The following is a 25,113-nucleotide window of genomic DNA, read 5'->3' as shown; positions in this document are numbered from 1 at the left end:
TTTAGATTAGTAAGAGCCAATTGAGCCAATTTATGAGCTACCCTATTACTATTCCTTTTTACATGAGAGTACTCTACTGATCTAAGGCTATTAGCTAAACTTAAACAATCACTAATAAATGAACCAAAATAATTTTTAAGGACTTTTTTTTAAGACTTTGAATGACTTCAACATTGTCACTCTTAATTATTACATCAAAAAAGCAACATTCACAGGTCTTTTCTAAACCCATAAGACATGCAAGTACTTCAGATTCATGAGATTAAATAGATAAGAAAGCTTTGCATGTGGATGCCATCAAAATGTCTCCATTAGTGTCTCTAACTATCACACCAATACCCAATACTCCATCATCAATACTAGCGGCATCAACATTAATTTTAACTTTTGTGATGGGTGGTCTCTTTCAATTTTTAGTGCTTGTAGTTCCACGAGGTGATTCTACGATTTAGGAGTTAGGGTTTAAGAACACAAAAGGAAAAAAAAAGATACAAGTTAGCCTAATTGACTCAACAAACACAAACAAGGAGCTGCCAAAAATAAAAACCAAAACCTGAAAGAGACAAGTCAGACAAAGACCTGCGACAGCAACAAGGAAAGAGAAAAATCTGGAGGAAGAAAACCAGAAGAGGAAGATACTGCAGCAGGATGAAATGGAAGTAGAATGGACAGGGCCAAAACTAAAGAAGAGAACTTCAGAGATGATTTATACTATGACAGAGGCTGCAGGACAGCCTTGCTAGGAGCAATGAGAATTATCAGATGGAACTTCCGTGGGCTTGGGAACCCATGGACAGTTCGAGCTTTGTCAAAGCTCATAAAACAAAAAGGACCCAACTTTGTCTTCTTAATGAAAACAAGGAGAAATGAGAAAGAAATGATGAGAATGAGGTACAAGGGAGGCTTAGCCAATGTTATAGTAGTGGATTGTGAAAGAGAAGGTCGCCAAAGAACACGTGGTCTAGCAGTTTTTTGGGATAACTTCATTAGAGTGCTTATACGGTCAATGTCAATTAACCACATCGATATGGAAGTAGAGATGATGGAAACACAACATATATCTTACTTAATTGTACGCGATAGTTATATATTCTTTTTTGAAATTGTTTGATTTTATTTGGACTTAGTCTTTATGTTTCAAAAAAAATAATTTTTATTTACTTTATGTCAAATACATATTATTTACAACTAATTTGGATTGGTTGAGTGGTCAGCTTACTCGTCCATTTAAACAAGTGTCGGGGGTTCGAATCCCACCCTATGTATGCAGCAACTCATTGATAAATTAGTTCTTGACCTGTCGAGTTAGGGGATGCCGTAGGTGCAAATTAAACTCTTTATTTATTGGACAAAAACATGAAAACTTAAAGAATTAATATTCTTCACTTCAATAAACCTAATGACACCCGGCCCATCTAGCCGCTGCCAAAAACCATTATTATTTTTCGAGATTACAAACATTTACTTACTCAATTATAGGAAAAAATAATTTAATAATGCTTACAAATTATATAATTCGTACCCATGGTGGGGAAATTAGGTAAGCAAATGGTAAACAGGTTGACTAACTCAGGTTGAAGACATTGACACCACCTTAAATGCCCCATCAAAAAACTTACCTTTATTTAAGGAAGCACCTACAAATATTATCATAAAGTCAGTAATATATATAATATTAGAAACATATATGTAAATAAATTATATAATATAGAATGTATTATAAAAATATATCGATAAAAAATATATTTTAAAATAAAAAAATATGTGTATATTTTTTACTAACAAAGTGATACGTATCAATTTTTTATGTTATAAAATTTATCGATAATAAAATTTATATTGAATCTTTTTAACAAAACATTTATTTTTATTTTATTTTTGAATTATTCTTTACAATATTTATTATTAAATTTTTTTAATTATAACTGTTAAAATAAAATAAAATAAATATAAAATAAATTAAAAAGGACAATCACAAAAAATATCCACTTTATGATATTTAATTTTTTTAATTAAAAATATTGGTAATAATATTTTTTATTTTTTAATATTATTGTTTATTTTTTAGATATTAAAAATTATTAATGTTTAGACTGAATTGAATTTTTATTTATATTAGACTAAATACTAAAGTATTTCTTTTTTGGGTTAAAAAAAAACTGGGGCAAAGCCTCCACTTTCCCCGCGGCGGGTATGTCCGTCCCTGCCTTTATTTTAATGGCAATTCTCAGGACACTATTCTGAAGGGAGGCCCAGAAAATGAAGAAAGTTTCGTATGATCCTCATAAAACTATAAAGTAAAGGGGAAAAAAAAATTAATTATCCTGCTTCTGGGAAACTGTTAACTGAGACTTAAACCATCAATAAAATCTATCATATATAGTAGCAGAAATATTATGAAAAGTATGCTTAAAATAAAATATACATGAGGTGATGATAGATATTAACAATTGGTTTTAATAAGTAGTGGGGGAGATACAATCTTAGCCCTGAGACTGAGCAGCATAAAGAGCTTTGATATCCTCAACATCATCGAAGCTACCAAGGAATATTGGAGATCGCTCATGCAATTTGTTTGGAACCAAATCAAGTGCCTGTTGAACAACATTCATATATCCATCATTTCATTCATAATTCAGTAGCAAATTAAATGTCAACGTTATATTAATTACCCGTTGCTTGCCGGTGAAAGCTTGGCCTCCTGCCTGTTCTAGCAAGAATGACATTGGGAAAACTTCATATAGCACACTGCACCAAATTACCACACATGCTACACTATGTCACAAATTCTCATATATTCTAAACCATTTTCTTCAACAAAATCATGGCTTTACCGTAGTTTTCCATTTGGACTCTTTTTATCACCAGGGTACAAAAAGATACCTCCATACAACAGGGTGCGATGAACATCGGCTACCATGCTATTCATTAATTCAGAAGAACTGTTACATGTACTACTGTTTAAGTTGAAACTGAAAATGCAACAATGTGATATCTTATACCTTCCAATGTATCTTAGAGATTTTGGTGACGAACCATCCTTTGGAAACTTGCATTTCTCCACATATCTTAAACAGAACAAGTAAGATTCATAAAATGAATGATTGTCCAACATTGCATTACCGGGCCCAAAACATTGCAATGACACTACTGGATTAATATATACTTGGTTGTGGCAGCGTCCCAATTTTTTGCATTCCCTTCATTCACAGAGTAGATCTTGCCTTTCTTTGGGATCTGATTGTTAAACCACATATCAATCAAGTAATAAACATACTACTCTATATATTTAAATATTCAAAAATTATTTATCTTATATCTTTTAATTAAATATTAATTTTTTATTTTTTTTAATAAATTAGACATCACTTTTAAATACTATAGAAATTATCTTATATTAAATATATAATCTATTTATTTATTTGTTTTTGTTTTTAAATTGTGAAAACAAAAAAAGAAGAAACTAGAAGTGGATTAATGATCCCTAATTGGAGAGGCTAATATATTACCTTAATATCAGGGTGAGTTAGAATGAATTCTCCAAGTGATGGATCAAGGGTAAAACCGTTAACACCATTTCCAGTGCTTATAACAAGCTGCAAAATCAGCAGCAAAATATTAAAACAATTAATCTGTAAAATTGAAGACGACAGGAAATTTGATGATAGCATACCGTGCAAGAGCTACCATACATACAATAACCAGCTGCCAACATGTTCTTGCCAGGTTGAAGAACGTCTTGTAAGGTTGGTTCGTGCTCATCTTTCAGCATATAGATCCCAAATATCTACAGCAAGTGCAATATCAAGCTATATGTAATTAATTCCAGTATCAAATTATAATTTAATTAGCCTACCTACCGTGCCAATAGAAACACCACAATCAATGTTGGAGGAACCATCTAGCGGGTCAAAAACAACACAGTATCTGCAACATGCAAGCAATATAAGATTCAGAAATGAGGCAATTAGTGATAAAATTGTAAAAGAATAGGAAAAGCAAAGAAAAAATTTTTTATTGATTGTTGATTGATTAAATTGTATTGAAGTGTGTTGTAAACTATGAGGGTAAAACTAAATATATATAGAGCATTGTTTTATAAAAGATAAAAATAAATAAAAATAAGATAATAAAGACTAAAATTGTAATTGAATTTATGTATTTTGTTAGACTGAATTTGTGAACTACAAATTTTTTTTTTATTGTTGTCTTGGGTGGGCTAAGATGGAAGAGTAATTTAATAATTAGTAATAAACAAGAATTAATTGTGATTATTAACTAACTTTCCACGCTTGGAAGGCTCGACGATAGTTGCTTGCTCATCTTCTTCAGACACCAAGATGCTCTGCAAAGAAAAAGCATAAAGATTGAAGAGAGAGAGATGAGTGTATGTGTTGTTATAAGGTGGTTGAGGATGCATGGGTTACCGTGCGGCCGCTGCTAACCAAAGCCTTGACGAATACATCATTGGAAAGCACATCGAGCTTCTTTTGCTCTTCACCCTGAACGTTGGTGTCTCCGGCGAGTCCAATAAGCTTTGCAAGACCAGCCTTGCTAACAGCAGAGCACACAAACTTGCAGCCAAGAACAATGTGGCTCAGCAGAATGGAGAAGTCACCGCGAGAGTCAGGGTGCTTCGACTGCTCGTTCAACACGAATCGCGTTATTGTCATGAGATCCGTGCGTTGAGCATCCGCGCTGTGATCCATCTTCCTTCCGAGTTCCAACCTTTAATTTGATTAATTCAGTAGCTATGTATATATAGTGTTTTAGAATGATGAAGAGATGGGGCTATCTATGGGGAATGGAAGTTGTGGAGGACACGTGGGGGACGTAGAGAGCGCCTTTCGGCTGGGTGGTGCTTATGTCGATGCAGGATAATGATTTTCGTCCTCATTCTCCATCTTCATCATTCTGTCTTATTCACATCAATCCATATCTCTATATCTATATATGCTTAAGGTTCTGCTCTTCTTCGTAGTCGTTAGTCAATCTATTCCAACACACCATGCAACATTATTTCATTTCATTACTGCTCAGTATTCACGTCACAATTCTTCCGAATTTATTATTTTTAATTATTAATTAATTAATAATATTTAAAAATGCATTGAAAATTGTTAGATAAAAATTTAGTCAAATCGTCAAATCATCTAATGGCTCTCAAATATCAATTTCAAGTGAAATTGACTGATCGAGTTTTTATCTTAAAAATAAAAGTTAAAATATATTATTAAATTATTATATTAAAAAAATTAGATTAATAATTAAATATAATAAATAATTTTTTTTAATAAATAATTTTTTTATAAAATATAATATTTATTTAGACGTCATTAAATATTTGAATAGATTTTTTTTAAAAATATAAGTTTTTTTTAAAATTATTTTATATTTGATAGATTTTTTTTAATTTTTTTATCTTTTAACATATTTAATAAATTTTTAATAACTAAAAAATACTAAAAAGTAAAAATATATTTTTTAAAATATAATTATATCTTTTTTTTAAAAAGATAACTTTTACATAATTAAAAAAATATTTATATATTATTATATCCAAACATCATTAATAAATAAAATTTTTTTATATAAAATATCTAAATATATAACTAATTTCTATTATAAAATTTAAAAAAAAAAACTCAAAAGAATATCTTTTTTTAAAACCAAAACATCATTCTCTATCTTTTCTTAGACTTGGAAGTTTGAACCAATGAACACAAGCAAAGATATGTACCAACCGAATGGAATGGGGTTAAATAAGGGCCGTGTTGTGTGCAATTCTATGGGCTTAGGATTGGGCCTATAAATAAAAATAAACAAATTGAGAACCCTAAAGAGGCATTTATTGGTCTTTCCAGACTCTTGCTGTGTTACCCGCATGAGTTTCACTGGTTTTGTTGAATTTTAGCTGTGACTTCCTTCTTCCTTGTTCCTTCCAGCCTCTTCCATTATTGTTGCATTTAGACCCTGCCCCGCTACTCTCACACACATTCCTCTACGCTGCGTAGACTTCAAGCTTTGCTTCATCTCGGTAAGGAACAGATTCTTTCATTCTCCATCCCCCACGCCTATCCAATTCGTTCTTTGTTTTAAGCGATCTTGTTATTGATGATCCGATTCTAAATTCCCCGTTATTAGAGGAACGAGATTTCGTTTGTCCTTTTGACACGCGCCGACTCTAATTCCCGTTATAGGGGACGGAGGAGGAGGAGGATAAGAGGACGAAGGAAACCCTAACAATCGGATATGGGTAGGAAGAAGCCTACGGCACGCGACGACGATAACGTGCCTGCTGCGTCACAGGGAGGCGGCAAATCGAAGAAGAAGGTCGTTGTCGACGATAATGAGTATGACATCGGTGACCTCTCCGAGGAGCCGCAGCCTGTGGCACCACCAGCTGCCAAGAAGAAGGGCAAAAAGGATAATGCCAAAGCTAAGGCAAAGGGTAAGGACGTCGAAGATGATGACGATGATGTGGCAATTAGTGCGGCTGGGGACGATGATGAGAATGAGGATGCTGGGATTGTGTTTGCTGGGAAGAAGAAGAAGGGTAAATCTAAGAAAGGTGGTGGAGGCAGTGTGTTCGCTGCTGCATCTGGTTTTGGCTTGCTTGGTGATGATGACGGTGATGGTGGTGATGATGAAGACGATGACAAATCTGGGATAACTGGTGAGGGTGGTGACGCTGAGGAGGAGGAGGACGAGGAGGCTGTGGTTAGTTTTACAGGGAAGAAGAAGCCTTCTAAGGGCTCGAAAAAAGGTGGTGGCAGTGTGTTCAGTGCCTCAGCTTTTGATGCTATTGATGATGGTGATAATGACGGTGGGGAGGAGGATGAGCTGGTGGTTAGTTTTTCGGGTAAGAAGAAGCCATCGAAGGGATCGAAGAAAGGCAGTTCATTCTCTGCCTCGGCCTTTGATGATGGTGAGGAGGTGGTGGATAGTGGTGGAGGTGAGGATGAACCAGCTATTGCTTTTACTGGGAAGAAGAAGTCTTCTAAAGGTGGCAGGAAGGGTGGTGTTGCTGCATTTTCAGCAGCTAGTTTTGGTGATATTGACGATGGGGAGGAGGCTAAGAATGAAAAGGAGGAAGATGACGATGGTGAGGACATGCCAATTACCTTCTCTGGTAAGAAAAAGAAGTCATCAAAGTCTACGAAGACGGCTTCATTTAGTTCAGCTTTTGCCGATGAAGAAGATGATTCTGTAGCTGAGCCTACTAGAGACGGTGAGGATGAAGATGATGTTTTGGTTGCGTTTTCGGGTAAGAAGAAGTCTTCTAAAAAGAAAACTATTGCCAAACCATGTGATGAAACTGTTGAGCCTGAGCAACCTAGTGTTGGAGTTAGTAGTGCAGATGTTGACAACAATGTAAATAAGAGTGGAGTCACTGAAACCTCCAAAAATAAGAAGAAGAAGAAAAACAAGAGTGGAAGAACTGCTCAAGAGGAGGAAGATTTAGATGCGATTCTCGCAGAGCTTGGTGAGGGCCCTCCAATAGCTAAACCTTCTGCTCCTCAATCCCAGGATGATAAAGTTCAGCAGGATGATAAGGCTCAGCCTGCTTCGGAATCAGGACCTGCTACTGATGCTGCGGGTGAAAAGGAGGGGGAAGAGGAGACAGTAGAATCAGCTGCTGCAAAGAAGAAGAAAAAGAAGAAGGAAAAGGAAAAGGAGAAGAAGGCGGCAGCAGCAGCAGCTGCAGCTGCTGGAACTGCAGTAGAAAATGAAGCTAAAGAAGTTAAGGCCGAGCCTGCTGAAGCTAAGAAGAATGATTCAAAGGCCAAAGCAGTCGACAACAAGAAAATACCCAAGCATGTTAGGGAGATGCAAGAGGCATTAGCTCGAAGGAAGGAGGCTGAAGAAAGGCAGAAGAAAGAATTAGAGGAGAGGTTAAGGAAGGAAGAAGAGGAGCGACGTAGGCAGGAGGAACTTGAGAGACAGGCTGAAGAAGCTAGACGCAGGAAGAAGGAGAAAGAAAAGGAGAAGCTCCAGAGAAAGAAGCAAGAAGGTAAACTGCTAACTGGTAAGCAGAAAGAGGAGGCTCGCCGCTTGGAGTTAATGAGGAAGCAGTTTCTTAATAGCACAGGAGGTGTGACTGTCCCTGGTGGGGACTCTGGTGCACCAGCCAAAAGGCCTATATATCAGACAAAGAAGTCGAAACCAACCCATCATCAGCAGAATGGTGCTGCTGCCCCCGCCACCGCTGCCGTTGAGACGGCTGAAAGCCTTGAAGCAAAGGAAGAGACAGCCACTGATGCAGGTTCAGACGAACCAGAAAAGGTTGAAGAAACCGTGGTAGAGCAGGTGGAGGAGAAAGTTGAACCTCTGGAAGCTGCTGAAGACAATGGAGTAGATGATGATGAAGAAGAGGATGAATGGGATGCAAAAAGCTGGGATGATGTTAATCTGAATGCCAAGGGTGCATTTGCTGATGAAGATTCTGAGCTTGTACCAGTTGCCAAAAAGGAGACAAAGACTGCTGTAACTATGAACAATGCTGGTAAGATTTGTATTTCTGATATTTCTTTGATGATTGAAAGTAATGTGATTTTTTTATTCCAAGAATATAGTATGATGTATGGGAATAGAAAGTTAAAAAGTGGAGAATCTTTGAATTTTGGATCCAGTATCAGGTTTTGGTTTGTGGGTTTTGGTCAGCAAGTGCCTTCTTGATTATGTTTATGATGCCACTTGCTGCCACTAAAGTGGGCTATTGGGATTCAACTGGCAGATGAATTCATGCCAAACCTCTTTTTATGGTGTACTTTATGAATATGATTTTGTTTGTCTGATTTTGAAATGCTTACAACGATAGATCCTCCTGTTGCATGTGCATTACCTATCTTCTTTCTGTAATTGTGTGCAAATGCAGAATAACTTCTTTCTGTGTGTTTATGTTAAATGCCACGGAACATGCATCCAACCTCTCCATACCTATTATTATTAGGCATGGTTTCGAAGTTTGTGGGGTTGAATTGAAGGGTTTTTGGTTTATAATCTTGCTTAAATTGGAAAATATATATATTGATTTTTAACTATACTTTTTTCTTTTTTTGGTTGGATTATCTTATATAACAGCTGCAACAAAGAAAACAATTTCTAATCCTGTGACCGAAGAAATTATAGATAGAAAGCTTGTTGCTGACAAGAATAACTCAGAACCACCAAAATCTGTTTTGCCAAGGGAACCTACAAAGCTTACTCAGTCAAAAGAAACGCAAAAGTCCTCTGTGTCTCCTAAGCCGAGTGGAGAGAACCTCCGTTCTCCAATTTGCTGTATCATGGGGCATGTGGATACTGGTAAAACTAAGCTGCTGGATTGCATTCGAGGTACTAATGTTCAAGAGGGTGAGGCCGGTGGTATCACACAGCAGATTGGTGCAACATACTTCCCTGCGGACAACATACGTGAAAGAACTAAGGAGTTGAAAGCTGATGCAAAACTAAAAGTTCCTGGTCTACTGGTTATTGATACGCCAGGGCACGAATCATTTACCAACTTAAGGTCTCGGGGTTCAGGGCTATGTGATATTGCAATTTTGGTTGTTGACATTATGCATGGCTTAGAGCAACAGACAATTGAATCACTCAATCTATTAAAAATGAGGAATACAGAATTCATTGTGGCCTTGAATAAGGTGAGGTTTTTGTCTCCAAATTTTGAGTTGATACTTAAATTCTTCTGATATTATCAATGCTTATTTATGTCATATTGTTCTTGCAACATTGCAGGTTGACAGGCTTTATGGGTGGAAAACATGTCGCAATGCTCCAATTATCAAAGCGATGAAACAACAAACCAAGGATGTTCAAAATGAGTTCAATCACAGGCTCGTCCAGGTTTTAAAATGTTTCTTTTTGTATACTTTTTGTTTTACTAGACAATTTTGACTATTGTCTGCCACAGTCCCAGCCTAATATTTCTTTTGTTTCTTTGCTAGATTATTACTCAATTGAAGGAACAGGGACTAAATACCGAGTTGTATTATAAAAACAAGGAAATGGGAGAAACATTCAACATTGTACCTACAAGTGCAATAAGGTAACTGTGGTAGGCCTGTAGCCATAATACCCCTGGTAGCGTGGAACAAAAGGGTTTAGTAATGTTTGACACTGTTACTATGGATTGTTTTGGAGGGCCTTTAGTTGAGCCTCTACCATTTCGTATCATCTCCTCCAGTGGTATCTAGGGTAGTTGTATGATTTTTTTTGTTTTAATGCTTATTGGGTGGGTGTTTTATTGATATTTGGAGTGTTTGATGTTTCAGTGGTGAAGGAATCCCTGATTTGTTGTTACTGTTGGTTCAATGGACCCAAAAAACAATGGCTGAGAAACTTACTTATAGTGATGAAGTGCAGGTTAGCTGTGTTGTCTCATAATATGTAATACTGGCTTATTGCTTTTTAAGTTGACTTAACTCCAGTGGCCTGATTGTTGTTTGATTGTGGCTGCCAGTGCACTGTCTTGGAGGTCAAGGTTGTTGAAGGCCATGGAACTACTATTGATGTTGTTTTAGTTAATGGTGTTCTTCATGAAGGAGACCAAATAGTTGTCTGTGGAATGCAGGCAAGTGTCACAATCTCTGGCATTATCCTAACTACATGCTCTCCTGCTTTGGCTAATGAAGTTTTCTATTATAGGGGCCAATTGTAACAACAATTCGAGCTTTACTCACACCGCATCCAATGAAGGAACTCCGTGTTAAGGTTCGGTCTTTTCTTATACTTTTTATTTCTTGTTGCTTTTGTGCAACTATGTTAATTCTATAACAAAACAAGTTAAATTTGTTACCTGAACCAATCATTTTCATGTCTCATTCTCGAAGTCAATAATCCAATTTCTTCTATATATTTGAACATTGTACTCTATTCAGACATATATTCTACAGCTTAATAACGATGATATAAATTTCAGGGTACATTTCTTCATCACAAAGAAATCAAAGCTGCAATGGGTATAAAGATCACTGCCCAGGTACTTGGTGATGTTGATCAGACTTCTTTTCATCCTAATTTTTCCTCATAATGTCTCAATGGTTCCTGTGTTCATAAATTGTAAATATTTTTATCTTATTTTGCATTATATTTCAGGGGCTTGAACATGCTATTGCTGGAACTGGTTTATATGTTGTGAAGCCTGATGATGATTTGGACGATATTAAAGAATCTGCAATGGAAGATATGCGATCAGTCATGAGCAGGATTGACAGGAGTGGTGAGGGAGTTTGTGTACAGGCATCTACCCTTGGTTCTTTGGAAGCATTGCTGGAGTTTTTGAAAACACCAGAAGTGAATATTCCCGTTAGTGGTATAAGCATTGGCCCTGTGCATAAAAAGGATGTTATGAAGGCAAGCGTAATGCTTGAAAAGAAACGAGAATATGCCGCTATATTGGCATTTGATGTCAAAGTCACTCCCGAGGCTAGGGACCTTGCAGAAGAACTGGGTGTGAAAATTTTTATCGCTGATATCATTTATCATTTGTTTGATCAATTTAAGGCCTATATCGATAACATTAAGGAGGAGAAAAAGAAGGAATCTGCCGATGAGGCAGTCTTCCCATGTGTTCTGAAAATTTTACCAAACTGTGTTTTCAACAAGAAGGATCCAATTGTTTTGGGAGTTGATGTTCTTGAAGGCATTGCGAGGGTACTCTTCTATTCCAGAAACTTCTCAATATTACTGCATTATATGTGTTGACTGTTGAGTAGCTTTATTATCAGTTCTGAAAAAAAAACGGAACACTTTTTTTGGGTTTAGGGTTCTTGTTGGCTAACAAATTGGCAGTTATATTTCTTTATTTGTAGCATACGTTAAGGATATTCTTTATCGAATAGTTTTAAAATGCAGAAGTAGGAACAGTAGAATGAAAATGATTATTTCCAGATAAGATTTCTTATTCATTCCTGCATGTCCTTATGTTTCATGTTTGCATCATTATTTTTGGGAATGATCTCAGTCAACCCAACTGTTGCTCTGATTGACATTTTTCTAACCTTGTATTGAAAGAATTTTCTTACCATTAAAACCGACTTTATCTTTTTGGGTTCTAGGGTTAGTATAATGAGGGAACCTTGTTAATTTTGTTTTGTTTCGTGATTCATGGTTTCTGAGTTTGTATGTAATATCTTCTATTTGACAGATTGGGACTCCAATTTGTATTCCTTCTAGAGACTTCATTGATATTGGCCGCATTGCCTCCATTGAAAATAACCACAAGCCAGTTGATTATGCAAAGAAGGGGCTGAAAGTAGCTATTAAGGTACATACCTACAGAAAATCGATTTCCCATGGCTTACAAAGTTTTAAAATGGAATTAAATGTATATGTATGGGGTGCCCCCGTAGAAGCTGTTTAAAATTATTTGGTGTTTGGTAGTTTTATTTATTATACTGGTACTAAATGTCTCAAACAATTTAAGCCTTACCTGTGGTCAGTTTTTGGCTGTGTCAGTGAGAGAGAGTAGAAATAAAGGATAAGTGGCCGGGAAAGGGGAGTGCATTTTATTTCTTTATTTGTTTATTAGTATATTTTTTAGTTCCCTTTGTTTTGGTCTTACAATCATATCCAATTGGGTTTACAGATTGTTGGTAGCAATCCTGAGGAGCAACAGAAAATGTTTGGGAGGCATTTTGAGATAGATGACGAACTTGTAAGCCATATTTCGCGGAGGTCTATCGACATACTCAAAGCTAATTATCGGGTAAGCTATAAGTAAACGCGTCAGTTGCAGCTCATATATTTTAATCATTTCTTTAGGGGTTTTTTCAAGTGCTAGTATCATAAAACTGAATCTATCAATTGATACAGGATGATCTAAGCACTGAAGAATGGAGGCTTGTTGTGAAATTAAAGAATGTTTTCAAGATTCAATGAGCAGAGACTTGTTTTGTGGGCACTGAAACATTCATTTCAGCACAAGATGGTTTCTATGAATTATTTCTGTACAAGACTTTGAAGGGTTCATGTGAGGAAGTGGTTGGATCCACCATGGAGACCAATAAAGATGTTGCAATGACTAAGATAAGGAGCATTGAAAGTAAATGGTACATGTTGCACTAGTGACTCCTTTACTTTGTCATCCGGGAAGTTCAGGCTAAAATGGTGAGAAATGGTACGATATGAAGGTTCAAATTTTGTGAATTACTATTTTATATATAGGTTTGTGGTATACACAGAAGCAAAAAAGGTCTACACATTTTGATATATTTGCTGAAGCTGACAAATTGTTCTAATCTGTTGCGATTGTTCACTGAGGCGAAGCTAAAATTTTACGGGAGTAATTATTGCGTGACCGAAGAAATAATCAGCTTTTGTTTCTGTGGCACTTGCTGTAAAATTCTTGTTATATTTCCCTTTGTATTTGAGACACTTTTTTCCCATGTGGAGTATGAAATTTTGTTTATGTTTCTGAATATATCAGCATGTTTATCAAATCTGAATATATCAACATTTCATTAGTGTCTGACCATATTCATTTGTAGAAACTTAAGACTTTGAGTCAACTACATCATCATTCTCCGCCTTTATTGAGTAGCAGCCTAGCAGGGTGACTAGGCTCCACACAATCATCATCGTTTCCTTATGATTGCCATGTTTCGTTGTGATCCATTCTCATCAAGGCAAGCTCAATGTAGCTGAAACCCTATTTAATTTGTTAATGGGTGAACGTTGCTTCCAATAGTTTTGTTCGTAGTAGGGGTAAAATTCTTTCCTAAAGCATGGGTTTAAGCTTCCTCATTTGGCTGCCATTGCTCAGAAGAGGGGCACTTCCCATCAAGCTCTCATAACGTACAAGATTAATAAATTTCCATAACTGAAGCAGCATGACTTCCTATTATTCGTTTTCAAATGATGAGTGAAAGTCTGAAACGCTAAGTTAGATATTTCCGAATCCCAATAGCTAGCTGCCTTGTGTTGTGCATGCTAACGTGTAGAAATAGAAAGGCCCAAATATACCCTTAGCTTCGTTTACTGATTATTGCCAATATTCCGATTTCATTCTCTTAGAAATCAAATACATCCAGAAAAAAATGTGGGAATTAAAATTATAGTATTTTAATTTTCTAAAATTAAACTTATTTAAGAATAATTTTTTAAACTTTGAACCAAATATAAAAATATAATATTTTTATTTTAAATTTTATGGAAATTATTTATAATTTTTCCATCCACACACATCCTTAAGTGGCCTCTTTAAAGCAGAAGTAGGGTATGCGATGACCACTCGGTATATGAAAATGACCATACTTAACAACGGTTAAATAATTTAATATATTAAATTATTATTTAATAATTTTTTTTACGTAAAAATAATTTTATGTGAGTAATCACCGAATATATATAGTATGAGATATTATACCAGCTCATATTCTATTTATAATTTAACGTGATATGATCATATGAACTCATCAATTCAAAGTGAGCTCTATATTTTATTCAATAGTAAATAGAATATCTTCTATACAATAATATATGTACACATAACAGAATACACATGATTCACCTTTAACATGTAATTAGACACCGAGTTAGCAAGAAAAACTTGTGTGAGAAAAGATAGTAGTTAAAGGACACTTGAGCCAATCAACTTGGTTAGGCCAAAAGTTATAGCCATGGCTAACCAACCACCAAAGAAGACCCTAACACAAGACCTAAATGGAGGAGCCTTACCAAGAGTGGCAGCCAAGCAACCAAACAAAATCAAAGCAAAACTAACCGACCCCAAAATAAGTCCCAACCTGAGCTTATAGTCCCTTACAAAAGATGCCGCAAGAAGAGGAACCATTGCACCAATCGAAAATGCAAAAGCTGATGCTGCCGCTGCTTGTAAAGGGTTCGGTAAACCCTCTTTCTCTTTCTCATCTTCTTCTTCTTGTTGTTGTTGTCTCTTCATTTGAGCAATCTCTATGTCTAACTGTGAATACACAGAAACAAACTCACCAATGGCCATGCTACATGCCCCTGCCACAAGGCCTGCAAAACCCGACAACACCATGGCCTTCATGTCTTCCCTCACTGCTCCCACTCCCATCATCAGAGCCGCCGTCGACACCAGCCCGTCGTTCGCTCCCAGCACTGCTGCACGCAGCCACTGGGATCTTTTTGAGTAATCAAATTCCTCCTCCTTATTTGCTTCTCCTTCATTCTCTGGGGTTCTTGATAATTGTTGCTGTTGCTCAAGGTCACTCACTACAAATTTGGTTTCGTTATTAATTGGTGAACTATCATTGTTATTATTACTATGATTGAATGCCATGAAAATTGAAAAATAATGGATGATGAAGGATGATTAAAGTGTGGAAGACACACGCTACAATTTAATGGTATTTATGGATGAAATTTTGGCTAATATTGAAGGAAAAAAGTGGAATTTTTCCACTAACAAAGTGTGTTATCAAACTTTTGTTGTTTTTTTTACTTTAACAAAAATAAAATAAAAAAAGCTGTGTGTGCTAGCTTTCGCCTTTTGCAAATTATTGAGCTTTTAGCCTTATAATTGGAAGGCCGAGTCAATAGACATGACGAAATATGGGCGAGAAAAGTTATTGTTTGAAAAATGAAAATACTAAATGTCCGGATGATATAGTAATAATATGTTGTTTATTTAGATATAAAGCTGTATAGAAGAATGCTACATACAGGTATTTAAAAGTATGAGTTAAAAATAGGATCAGTTACTTAACCATATTTAAATGTATGAATTAAAAAAAATATTAGATTGCTAGAATAAAAATATTGGACTTATAGTTAAAAACATTGGTTAAAAATAATAAATTTTGATAGTATTTTAAATTTTTTTTGTTATATATATATATATATTATTTGAAAATATTAAAAAATTATTAAAATTTATTATTTTCTATATCATTTAGTTATTAACTCAATTTTTTTAATTTAATAATTTAATAAGATATTTTTTTGTTATTCATATATCCCTCAAAACCCAACAGACCAAAGATTAATCCGTCTAATAACATACTTTTAATTATTAATAACTAATTAATAATAAAAAATAATATATTTTGATCACTCTTTAATATTCCTTTTCTGTTAATGTGTGTGCAAGATTCTGTCTAATATAGTTAAGGATGTAAACTAAACTGATTTGTGTATATGTGTAAATGTAAAAATTGATAAAATATAAAAAAGTATTCGCTCTTAGATATCAAAACCCTACTTAATTAACATAAAAAGCTGTACAAATTTTAGAATTCAGATCTGGTATTATCTTCTGATCCAAAAGTCAAGACTATTCGTCGATCGGTCAAATGTTTGTTTGTCCCATACCAGTTCTCATTTCTTGCATTAACCTTTAATCAATGCATCTAAAAAGTTGGTAATAAAGAATCAGATATACTGGTCATCACTTGGAGTAACGCATGCTATAAGTTCCTGATGATGAGACAAGTGAGGGTCACCAAATATATATAATGCTAAATTGTTAATAAACATATTAATTCATGAAAAAGTAAGAATATATATATAACCAATTCACTATGCTTTAATTTATGCTCACAAAAGGAAGTGCACTTCTTTGACCAAAATTCCAAAATAAAAAGGAAATAATGATTTGATTTAGTGATTATTCAAGTAAAAATATTTTCTTATATTATTAAAATAATAATTAAAATATTGAGTGTTATATTAAATAATTTAGTCTATCATTTAAAAATTAATTTTCATCTATTATTTTTACATGAATATATAATTTGTAACTACTAAATAGAAAACAAAATTAAAAAAATATATTTTAAAAACGCTAGCTAAATATATGTATGTGATTTGCTCATGTATTTATAAGACCATGGGGAGCAACATAATTATTGAAAACAAAGTACAAGTAGAGATGAAAGCAGAAAATTAGGGCTTTGTTGGTAGGTCCACGTGGATGTTAGAATGTCATGATGATAATAGAGACCATCTCATATAGATCATCTCTACATGGGAAGTTACACCTGACCTCAAAGCTCATGAATTTTGCATGACACACAAAATGACAAAACGTATTGATAACTCATATCACTTAAACATAACTAATTTTATAACTAACACACTCTTTTAATTTAGACTCACATATATATATATATATATATATATATATATATATATATAATACTCATATCAATTCCTTTTTATTTGATAGAATAGAAGAAGTAACCAGAAATAAATATATAAAAATTGTTCATATAATAATATATGTCTTGAATCATATAGATGGATATATATTTATCATTCCAATGCAATCAGCTAAAGAAGGAGAATTAAGTAATATGAATCAATAATGTAGAACGATAAGTACACAGGGTGATGTAGAGCAAAGTAAATACAAGTTATATGGATTGCTGAAGAGGAAAGCACTAAAATTGTGTGTATCATAAAAAAGAAAGAGTATGAATTGTGAAGACCACCAAAGCAATCAGTCACTGCAATAATAAGCATTATTTCATTTTATTAGAGACGCAAATTAATTAAAATTACAAATACAAACACTTTTATTCATTGTTTTGCATTATTAATTCAACTCTTTCAATGCTTCATGCCTAACTAGCTTTAAGAGAAAATTAAAGAATTTTCAATTATTTTTTTGTCTCATCAAACCACAATACAAATATAATATTAGATCCAACTCTCGATTCACATTAATTTCTGATATTATGTTATAATATTATTTTTTTAAAATATAAATGATTATATCTTTAATAAATATTATATAATTAATAAAATTTATTATTTTTTATTAATATTTTGTAAATTTTAAATCTTAAGTGTTATATTTTAAATTTTAAATTTAAATTCTAATAATATAAAAATAAAGTATTGAGTCAATATTCGTTAATATTAAAAAATTAGAGTATATACCCAAATTGATCTCTAAGAAATTTCAAAGTGGACGTTTTAGTCCTCAACTAAAATTAATTTTTTGGCGTAAGACAAATTGATCCTTTTTTTTCTCATCTCCGTTAACCACTAACGGAAGGAGGTGATGTGTCGTGTGACTGTGATGAATCAGCCGTGAAATTCCACGTGTTTCATTCGGACGAATTGGTCCCTAGCCAGACTGATACAAAACACTGCATTTTAGAATAGGGCATGACGTCGTTCAGTGAGAGGAAGAGTCTATCAAAACTGAAGCATCTCTTTGCCTTCCCTCCACCAAAACAAAATTACTCTGAACTCCCTCTCTTCTCCTAGGTTTTACTAAGGAAGCCAGCACCACGTCAACCTGTAGTCCTCTGACCACCTCCGTTGCCGTTGTCGATGCTAGGGTTTGAACGAATCAGCATTATTGCAGAAGAATTCTCCTGTGAGTGTTTCGCTCGCCACGACCACTGGTCGAGGTTAGTATAGTGATGAGTTTATCGATTAAGTTGTTGATGGTATAGTTGATCATTGTTGGCATTGTTTAACGGTGTGATCATGCAGTAGTTGTTTCTGTTAGAATACCATTAGTTGCTGGAAATAAAAGTTGTTTTTGATTCTTTGATACTGTTTCACATGAGTTACTGATAAGTGTTGTGGTGCATACATATACGAGGTTAACATGAAAAAGACACAATATAAAGTGATGAACACATCGTATTGATGTATTAAGCTGATTATGAAATTTATCCAAATAAGAGAAGTTAGAGTAACATTTAGTGTTGATGAAATTTTATCTGAATTTTGTCTGATTGAGGGTAACGTTTAATATTCTGATATTGATAATGCTATTCCATATTTGTAAATTACAGATGACTGAGTGGGTTACCCCTGTGTTTTCAACATGGGGGGGAGCTTTGTCAAAGATAACAAGGGTGAACTTCTGTATCTTAATAGCAATGTAAAAAGATTTCCTCCGATGGATCTGGACTTAGTGAATTACTTTGACTTGAAGAAGTTGTTTGAAGAACTCGGCTACCATGAATTCAAGAAGATGTGTTGGTATGATCCAAGAGCTCATAGCATGGAAGCAAGCTTACACCCTATTTATGGAGATAAAGAAATTAGAGAGATGTGTGATGCAAAGAGGGAAGACAAAGAAACTGATGAGTTGTACTCGAGCCACGTATGAACATGTAATCAGACGAGTCACCTCAGAGGAGTATTGGAAAAAGACTGGTCTCTTGGCTCCAGAGCCACCCACCATTAAGAGACCTCCTGGGCGCCCAACGAAAAAAAAGAGAAAACCTGATCCTGTTGAGGATTCACCAGATGTAATAAAGGGAAGAAGGACATTTATGGTCACTTGCCAAAAATGTGGTCAGACTGGTCATAATGCAAAGACATGCAAGAGACCACCAAGGCCTAAACCACCCCTAAAGGTTAAGAAAAATGGACAGTCAACAGCAACGAAAAATACTTCATTTGCTCCACCATCACAAGATGAAGTCCAAGTCTCCCAAACAGCACCCCAACCACTGCCACATGTATAATCTCATTTGAATTTGTTGTGATCATATTGTTGTCATACTGCTTGCATTCATGTGATCTTCAATGTGATAGTGACTGATTGGCTTAATACTTAAGGATCTATTTGCCTAATAAATTATCTATTTGGGGATCTATATGTCAGATAAATTATTTAGTTGGGGATCAAAATGTCTAATGATTTGTTTATTTTGTGTTTTATTAAGAGCAGATAACCAATAGTTCAAGCCATGTTGCACCTCCATCAACATTTAGGCCTCCAAGACCTAAACAACGAATTAGGAGGCCACATTCTACTCCAGCACCTACCCCACCATCTGCTCCAGCACCTTTTCCAAGATTAACCATCTCCGCAGCACCACAGAGGCCTACCCAGTCAGCATTACCTGAAACACTTGCTGCTACAAGTTCTGGCACAGCTTCAAAAATCTTCAAGTTCATGCCAGCACCTGGACTAAGGCTTCCAAAATAGATTTGATCCTACTGTGTCAACGTAGTTTTATGAGTTTAATACAACTTTGTCATATTTTGTTATGTTGTTAGTACATCTTATTGAGACAACATGGTCTGTCTATGTTTGGTTATTATGTTGATAGTGTATGTCACTGCACCTTTTTTTTTGTGAAAGATCTTAGTATTCATAGCAAAAACATAAAGACTAGCTACCTTTTTGTGTTAAACTTTGGTTATATGGAATGCAAGTATGGTACTTGGATTTAAGTATGTCTGATTTTATTCCATTTCTAATGCAACTTTTCTTTATTCAGAAAATACTCATCATTCATCTACTCATCGTTCATTGCTTGTCCTAGCACTTACAGATTAGAGTTGCATAAACAAAAGCTAACACTGTAATTACTTGTTACACTATATAATATAAGATAAAATCTTCCTTAAACTAACTAAATCCTACCTACAAGAAGACAGAACATAAATCCTAGTATGAAAAAGAACACAGGACTGCAGCACCCGAACCATCGTCTATTCTCAACGGCATTCTTATTCTTCTTCTCAAATGCATCAAGCAATTCTTTCAACTTTTTCACCTTCTCCGCTAGAGTATCATCATCCTCTCCACCATGACCATCACATTGAAATACCCTATCAAATCACACAAAGAAATCACAGTGGGAAATTTTCTCCTGCCCATAAAAATAGAAGGGTTAGAGTACAACATTATCAGAAATCATGTTTTACATACAAAAAAAAGTTTAAAATCATCAATACATTACCCTGTAAAAAGGACAGCCAAAGAAAGGTCTTTTCGGATTTTTCTCCGTTCCAGACTTTACAACTATGGCATAGGCTCCACAATGACATCTTGGAGTTTCTCCTTTGACGACTCTGAACCTACCGCCGTGGGCAGAAGCACTGCTAACACTGCCGTCACCACTACCTTTAACTCGCTGTCGATATGAACTTCCACAACTATCTCCGGCAGCCATTGTTAACACTATAGCCTTCGTTAATTAGGGTTTTGGCAAGAGGAAGAAGAAGATTTTGATTTCACACGTCGTTTCATGGCTATCTGTAATTTTTCATTATCGTTTTTGTACAATCTACCCTAGGGACTACATTGTCTACTTTCCCACGTGTCTCTTATCATCTGTGTCACCAACTCAATGTGACATGTTGTCTCTTATCATCTGTGTCACCAACTCAATGTGACACGTTAGATTTTGCCGTTAGACTTTAACAGACCAATTTAACGGAAGGATCAATTGGTCTGACGCCAAAAAACATTGAAGATCATCAGAGTGATTAATTTTAATTGAGGACTAAAACGTCCACTTCAAAATTCCTTAAGGACCAATTTGGATAAATACTCAAAAAATTATTAATGTCCTACCATTTCTTATATAAATATAAACTATAAAGTATGCAACTAAGTGTAAGTCCCTTGAATAGGGACATCCATTATATATATATTTTATCAACAAATGGCGTACTGAAGTTGAATGCTTATGCACGTACACAACGGCATACTTTATTGGTTAATTGATTGTAATGATTTCGTTTTCAACAAAGTGATAATCAATTAATGAATAATTATACTTATAAAATAATTATACTTATAATAATTATTTTATAAGTATAATTATTCATTAATTGATTATTACTTTGTTGAAAACGAAATCATTACAATCAATTAATCAATAATTATTAATTATTACAATAATTAATAAATATTAAATAATATAAGTTTTGATAATTTTTATAGATGCCAGACAGTTCTCATCCTTTAAGAATTTTAAGATTGAATTAAATTCATCTAATTTTATTGAACATATATACTACATTTTGTCGGTGTTTCAACTCCAAATCAAGAACTTTTATATATATAGATGATGCATGTAAAGGTTTCAGAAGAGAAATCAAAATTTGAAGTTACACAGAAAATGGAAGGAGTTGTTACGTGTTTATTTTTGCACAAAAATGAGCGAGAAAAGAAAGAGTGATATCGTAGTTTCCAACATATATGATAATCTTCATATATAGGGGCCGGGGCGAATGTATTTCCTTAAATAGTTGAGAAGATTAGTATTATGTTTCTTTATTTGGTGGTCAAATAAATGTAGACATCGCTAAGAGAGTGCTACCGTTGTTGTCATACTCTTTTAAAAGAGCCAAAAGTTAGATAAGAAAAGGCCAAAACGAAAAAGAATAGAAAAAAGAGAGAGCATGACGCTGAAAGATGAAATTTCTTATAGCTTTTTTTTTCCGTGTATTTTTTCATAGCTTTGTTTAATTATCTAAAATATTATTTGTATACTAAAATTTACTATTAAAATTAATTATTATATATTTATATATAAATACATATATTATTAAAATTACTTTTAATATATATTTTATACTTTAATATATATTTTATATTAATAATTAATTTTAATAAATAATTTTTATATATATTTAATAATTATATATATTGTCATTACACAGTAATGAAAACTAGCTAATTAACTAAAGCGTATTTTTAAACACCTAAAAGAGTGCATTATTGGGAGAATAAAAAGGCTTTAGTGTAACATACGAGTTTTTTAATCATACTCATTATTCAATAATTAATTAATTAAAATTATAATAATTTAAATTTTAAATATATAATAAAAAATAAAAAAATAATATACTTAAAAAACTAATTTATCTAATTTAAAATTTAAAAATATAAAAATATTAACTTTAGTGAATTCTTAACTGTTTAAGATATAATCATAACTAATTTTATAATTATTGAATTTGAATAATCTTATTTTTTGGTTATATGAAAAAATGAGAAAACTAGTTTTATTTTTTGAGTTAAGTATAAAATAAAATTTAAATTTAATTAGGTAGATAAATCTATTACAAATTCATAATAAAAAAATTATATAGTAACTAATCAGTCTAATATACTAACAGTATTTCATAAATATCTCAAGTTATAATTATTTTATTGTCGTCTAAAACTAACTCAATTCTATATAAATTTGTACCTAATAGATATTTTAAAATTCCAAACGTAAAAAATTTTATAGAACTTGCAAAGTGACAATTCAAATTGAAAATTTTACCTAAATGCGAGTTGGATTCTTCTAACGCAACTTGCGCATACTTAAGAGCTATTTGAGTCCTTCCTTTCTCATTCTATTCTCCTTTTCTATATAAAATACTAGGTGACCTATCTCCTATATCTTCTATTGTCTCTACAAATTATCATTCATATACTTTCTCCACTTTATTATAAGAAAAATTCTTATCTTGTCTCACTTACTAAAATTATTCTAAACCCTTCGCCAAACTATTCACAAATTTTATTCATATATTGTATGAAAAAATATCCTCTCTGAACTATGTTAATTACGAATACCAAAAATATCGATATTTCTTTTTTACAGTAAAGTCAATATATATAATATTGAGTTTATCGAGTAAGACATTCCAGTCATTATAACTCATTGTTTATTCGTTCCTCGTATTATTTTTATTAATGGTTTATAATCTATCGATTTTTAACTAAATCCTAATCACCTAAAATCTTAACCTCATGCATGTACTTAGAAAAATGAATCTATCCCTTAGACAAGAATTCATACCTATATTAAAATACACACAAAATTTAGTTATAAAACAAGTCTCTCTTAACTAACAAATCATATTTATTTATATTAGGATATATATAGAATTTTCATGAATTTCACTAGTGACAGGGTTTTATATTTTTTATATGTCATATCTTAAATATTTTTTAATACAAATGCTAACATTTGTATGTCATAATATAATGTCTCTTATTACATATACATTTAATATTATAATAACTATTTTATGTGCATTAAAGAACTGAAAAACTAATCTTTTGATAAAGAAAGGTAACTCTCAAAAAACAAGATAGTTTAAATGATCTTTTGATAAGGTAAAGTAATTGACAAGCTGTTGGAATAAGAATCATCAATAAAAGAAGGGGACTTCTGTCAATTTCATACACAATTTGATCTCAATACCCTTCTAAGTCAAAGTAATATTCAAATAATGCTTAAAAAAATTAAAATCAATTTTATGCCTTGCAGTTTATATTAACAAAAAATTATTTTCAGGTTAAATAAGAAGTTAAGAGAACGTAAAAAGAAATCAAGTCAATATTCTTGTATTTATATTATATATGATTTAACATCATAAATATATATATTTTTTTTTAACATCATAAATATTTTAGTCATGAGTCACATAAATCGTAACATAAGAAGAATCTAAAAGTTACATTACTCCAATTAAAACATTTTCCATAAATTTATGTTGACGCGCGTGATGTACACCATGAGCCCGACAAAGATTTGTAGGTAATAAAATGCGTGCTAATAAGATAACCCATCATTCATAATTCATATCTTGTTTGGTTAATTGAATCTAGTGCGCATTCCACATGCACTTTGAACCAAAAGTGGTGTCTAATTAATGGCATGAACAAGAAGAGTTCATCAACCCTCCAACGACCTAACTAGCAGAACATACGTAGAAGGAATGAAAAGTCTCCAATAAATTATTAAAGTCCCTTTTTTGTTGAGTTGAGAGGCAGGAACACCTTTCCTTAAAAGATTTAATTATTGATCGTTGTTATTATATTTTCACTTCATTCTAATAATTTATAAAGGTATTTGTAATTTAATTTGTTCCCTTTAACATGTCTCGTAGAGCATTGTTGTGTTAAATTTCAACGGTAGCAAGCTCGTTAATTGATACACCGTGAAAAGAAGTTTTACTAAAAATAGTGAAAATTAATTTATTAAAGTCAATAATACGGCAAAACTAAATCACCCCAAATTTAAGATGCGGGATTAATTAAATCGGTCTAAATGATTCTTAAAAACTAATTCATAAGACAAGTTAAAGATTTTATATCCTTAAAAAAATATTATTTATACACTAAAATTAGTTATCAATATATTTATGTATAAATATATAATTTAATTTATTTTTAATATGTATTTATATTCTAATATTATTTTATATTAGTGACTAATTTTAATAGAGAAAGTCTAGAGTGCCAACATTTTTGTTGAAATTTAGCCAGCACTTAACCATCAAAAGAAAAATGATTAATCCTATACTATTAGATGTCATTTTACACTGTTAGAAAATTAAATCAAGAATATTCAAGAAAGTAGTACAACTACAATATACTAGAACATTGAAGAAGTTCAAAATCAAATTGAATTG

General features: G+C 33.1%; 3 protein-coding genes across 8 annotated transcripts; 1 reads left to right on the top strand and 2 right to left on the bottom strand.

Moving 5' to 3' along the window:
* Positions 1 to 1,320: 1,320 nt before the first annotated feature.
* LOC112712431 (fructose-1,6-bisphosphatase, cytosolic) lies at positions 1,321 to 5,015 on the bottom strand. 4 transcript variants are annotated; one of them, XM_025765322.2, is made up of 11 exons: positions 4,428 to 5,000; positions 4,284 to 4,345; positions 3,861 to 3,927; positions 3,674 to 3,787; positions 3,510 to 3,596; positions 3,167 to 3,237; positions 3,003 to 3,068; positions 2,835 to 2,921; positions 2,673 to 2,748; positions 2,480 to 2,594; positions 1,321 to 1,637 (listed from the first exon to the last, which is right to left on the bottom strand). In XM_025765322.2, exons 1-10 carry the CDS (start codon positions 4,707 to 4,709, stop codon positions 2,484 to 2,486), a joined length of 1,023 nt encoding a protein of 340 aa, XP_025621107.1. In that variant the 5' UTR covers positions 4,710 to 5,000; the 3' UTR covers positions 1,321 to 1,637; positions 2,480 to 2,483. The 4 variants fall into 4 exon arrangements, with proteins under 4 accessions (XP_025621107.1, XP_072060059.1, XP_025621106.1 ...); XM_072203958.1 differs by lacking the exon at positions 2,835 to 2,921; XM_025765321.2 differs by lacking the exon at positions 1,321 to 1,637 and having other exon boundaries at positions 2,347 to 2,594; positions 4,428 to 5,015.
* Positions 5,016 to 5,770: 755 nt separating this feature from the next.
* LOC112712430 (eukaryotic translation initiation factor 5B) lies at positions 5,771 to 13,442 on the top strand. 3 transcript variants are annotated; one of them, XM_025765319.3, is made up of 13 exons: positions 5,791 to 6,037; positions 6,145 to 8,506; positions 9,085 to 9,644; positions 9,739 to 9,846; positions 9,948 to 10,048; positions 10,275 to 10,365; positions 10,463 to 10,573; positions 10,648 to 10,713; positions 10,922 to 10,981; positions 11,098 to 11,655; positions 12,149 to 12,268; positions 12,590 to 12,709; positions 12,817 to 13,442. In XM_025765319.3, exons 2-13 carry the CDS (start codon positions 6,253 to 6,255, stop codon positions 12,880 to 12,882), a joined length of 4,215 nt encoding a protein of 1,404 aa, XP_025621104.1. In that variant the 5' UTR covers positions 5,791 to 6,037; positions 6,145 to 6,252; the 3' UTR covers positions 12,883 to 13,442. The 3 variants fall into 3 exon arrangements, with proteins under 3 accessions (XP_025621103.1, XP_025621104.1, XP_025621105.1); XM_025765320.3 differs by having other exon boundaries at positions 5,839 to 6,037; positions 6,201 to 8,506; XM_025765318.3 differs by having other exon boundaries at positions 5,771 to 8,506.
* Positions 13,443 to 14,421: 979 nt separating this feature from the next.
* Positions 14,422 to 15,332, bottom strand: LOC112712428 (vacuolar iron transporter homolog 1-like). Its single transcript, XM_025765317.3, has one exon. The coding sequence runs from the start codon at positions 15,263 to 15,265 to the stop codon at positions 14,573 to 14,575; it is 693 nt and encodes a 230-aa protein (XP_025621102.1). The 5' UTR covers positions 15,266 to 15,332; the 3' UTR covers positions 14,422 to 14,572.
* Positions 15,333 to 25,113: the final 9,781 nt, after the last annotated feature.

This window comes from Arachis hypogaea, chromosome 9 (genome assembly GCF_003086295.3).
Source record: "Arachis hypogaea cultivar Tifrunner chromosome 9, arahy.Tifrunner.gnm2.J5K5, whole genome shotgun sequence".
NCBI classification, from domain to species: Eukaryota; Viridiplantae; Streptophyta; class Magnoliopsida; order Fabales; family Fabaceae; genus Arachis; species Arachis hypogaea.
Note: the sequence above shows the minus strand (reverse complement) of the source record. Positions and strands in the feature narration are given on the sequence as shown.